The 2,500-nt window shown below is 56.6% G+C and overlaps 1 protein-coding gene across 1 annotated transcript in view; it reads right to left on the bottom strand.

Annotated features, from left to right (window-relative positions):
- The window catches only part of cand1 (cullin-associated and neddylation-dissociated 1), a 27,441-nt gene that overhangs the window by 678 nt on the left and 24,263 nt on the right, over positions 1 to 2,500 (bottom strand). The window contains exons 25-26 of the mRNA XM_030046247.1: positions 2,444 to 2,500; positions 1 to 627 (exon numbers count right to left, since the gene is read on the bottom strand). The exon at positions 1 to 627 is cut by the window's left edge and continues 678 nt beyond it; the exon at positions 2,444 to 2,500 is cut by the window's right edge and continues 51 nt beyond it. Of these exons, the coding sequence (XP_029902107.1) occupies positions 403 to 627; positions 2,444 to 2,500 (282 nt within the window). The 3' untranslated portion in view covers positions 1 to 402. The remainder of the gene's footprint in view (positions 628 to 2,443) is intronic.

Here is a 2,500-nt window from a genome sequence, read left to right as displayed (position 1 = left end):
TGAACAGGAAGATCAGCCAATCAGCTGGCCTCGCTAGAAAAACAAACAGGAAGTGGGAGGAGCTTCCAAGCCTCAGAATGGAATTTTTATTTCTGGAATTTTTTTGTTCTCTTTTAGTCCTTTTTGTCCGTCTGTGTGTGTGTGTGTGAGTGTGAGTGTGTGTGTGAGTGTGTGTGTGTGTGTGAGTGTGTGTGTGTGTGTGTGTGTGTGTGTGCGTCCTCCTGCAACGACTGCTGACTGCAATGCATCATGGGAACAATCGATCGCCAAGAGAGGGGGTGTGACTACAGATGTGTGTGTGTGTGTGTGTGTGTGTGTGCGTCCTGTTGTCATGGAAACATGCTGCGGGGTGGCGCTCCAGCAGCGGTGGTGCCGTGTTGCATCATGGGAGGCGGAGTCTTCTTAGCTGGTGTCCATGGACTCCATGTTGGCGGAGCTGGAGTCCCTCTGGATGGAGTCGAAGATGGCCGCCAGCTCCTGATTGGACGAGATCTGCGACTGGAACTCTGACATCAGCGGCGACTTCTCGGCCTCGGGGATGGTCAGCAGGGCGACGACGGCTCGCATCGCCGAGCGCTTCAGCTCGTCCTGCTTCTCAAACTCCTGCTTCACCGAGTTCGCCTTCACCTGGCAGGGAGCGCACGGCACACAGGTGAGACGGGCCGCTCGCACAGGTGAGACGGGTGAGACGGGTCAAGGAGGTGAGAGACAGACAGGTGAGACGGGCCGCTCGCACAGGTGAGACGGGTGAGAGACGGACAGACGGGTGAGAGACAGGTCAAGGAGGCGAGATAGGTGAGACACAGACAGGTGAGAGACAGGTCAAGGAGGTGAGAGACAGACAGGTGAGAGACGGGTCAAGGAGGCAAGACAGGTGAGAGACAGGTCAAAGAGGTAAGAGACAGACAGGTGAGAGACAGGTCAAGGAGGCAAGACAGGCGGGTCAGAGAGGTGAGACAGGTGAGAGACAGGTCAAAGAGGTGAGAGACAGACAGGTGAGAGACGGGTCAGGGAGGCGAGACAGGTGAGAGACAGGTCAAAGAGGTGAGAGACAGACAGGTGAGAGACAGGTCAAGGAGGCGAGACAGGTGAGAGACAGGTCAAAGAGGTGAGAAACAGGTGAGACAGGCGGGTCAGAGAGGTGAGACAGGAGAGAGACAGACAGGTGAGACAGGCGGGTCAGAGAGGTGAGAGACAGACAGGTGAAAGACGGGTCAAGGAGGCGAGACAGGTGAGAGACAGGTCAAAGAGGTGAGAAACAGGTGAGACAGGTGGGTCAGAGAGGTGAGACAGGAGAGAGACAGACAGGTGAGAGACAGGTCAAAGAGGTGAGAGACAGACAGGTGAGACAGGCGGGTCGGAGAGGTGAGAGACAGACAGGTGAGACAGGTCAAGGAGGCGAGACAGGTGAGACAGGCGGGTCGGACAGGTGAGACAGGTGAGAGACAGGTCAAAGAGGTGAGAGACAGACAGGTGAGAGACAGGTCAAAGAGGTGAGAGACAGACAGGTGAGAGACAGGTCAAAGAGGTGAGACAGGTGAGAGACAGACAGGTGAGAGACGGGTCAAGGAGGTGAGACAGGTGAGAGACAGATGGGTGAGAGACGGGTCAAGGAGGTGAGACAGGTGAGAGACAGATGGGTGAGAGACAGACAGGTGAGAAAGGTCAAGGAGGCGAGACAGGTGAGACAGGCAGGTCGGACAGGTGAGAGACAGGTCAAAGAGGTGAGAGACAGACAGGTGAGAGACAGGTCAAAGAGGTGAGAGACAGACAGGTGAGACAGGCGGGTCGGAGAGGTGAGACAGGTGAGAGACAGGTGAAAGAGGTGAGAGACAGACAGACGGGTGAGAGACGGGTCAAGGAGGCGAGAGACAGACAGGTGAGAGACAGGTCAAGGAGGCGAGACAGGTGAGAGACAGGTCAAAGAGGTGAGAGACAGACAGGTGAGAGACGGGTCAAGGAGGCGAGACAGGTGAGAGACAGGTCAAAGAGGTGAGAGACAGACAGGTGAGAGACAGGTCAAGGAGGCAAGACAGGCGGGTCAGAGAGGTGAGACAGGTGAGAGACAGGTCAAGGAGGCGAGACAGGCGGGTCAGAGAGGTGAGAGATAGACAGGTGAGAGACGGGTCAAGGAGGCGAGACAGGTGAGAGACAGACAGGTGAGAGACAGGTCAAGGAGGCGAGACAGGTGAGAGACAGGTCAAAGAGGTGAGAAACAGGTGAGACAGGCGGGTCAGAGAGGTGAGACAGGAGAGAGACAGGTCAAAGAGGTGAGAGACAGACAGGTGAGACAGGCGGGTCGGAGAGGTGAGAGACAGACGGGTGAGACAGGTCAAGGAGGCGAGACAGGTGAGACAGGCGGGTCGGACAGGTGAGACAGGTGAGAGACAGGTCAAAGAGGTGAGACAGGTGAGAGACAGACGGGTGAGAGACAGACAGGTACCTTGGTGGTGCAGGTGGCTCGGAGCGGCTCCACCAGTCTGTCCAGTCTCTGCAGGAC

This window comes from Myripristis murdjan, chromosome 23 (genome assembly GCF_902150065.1).
Source record: "Myripristis murdjan chromosome 23, fMyrMur1.1, whole genome shotgun sequence".
Lineage (NCBI taxonomy): Eukaryota > Metazoa > Chordata > Actinopteri > Holocentriformes > Holocentridae > Myripristis > Myripristis murdjan.
Note: the sequence above shows the minus strand (reverse complement) of the source record. Positions and strands in the feature narration are given on the sequence as shown.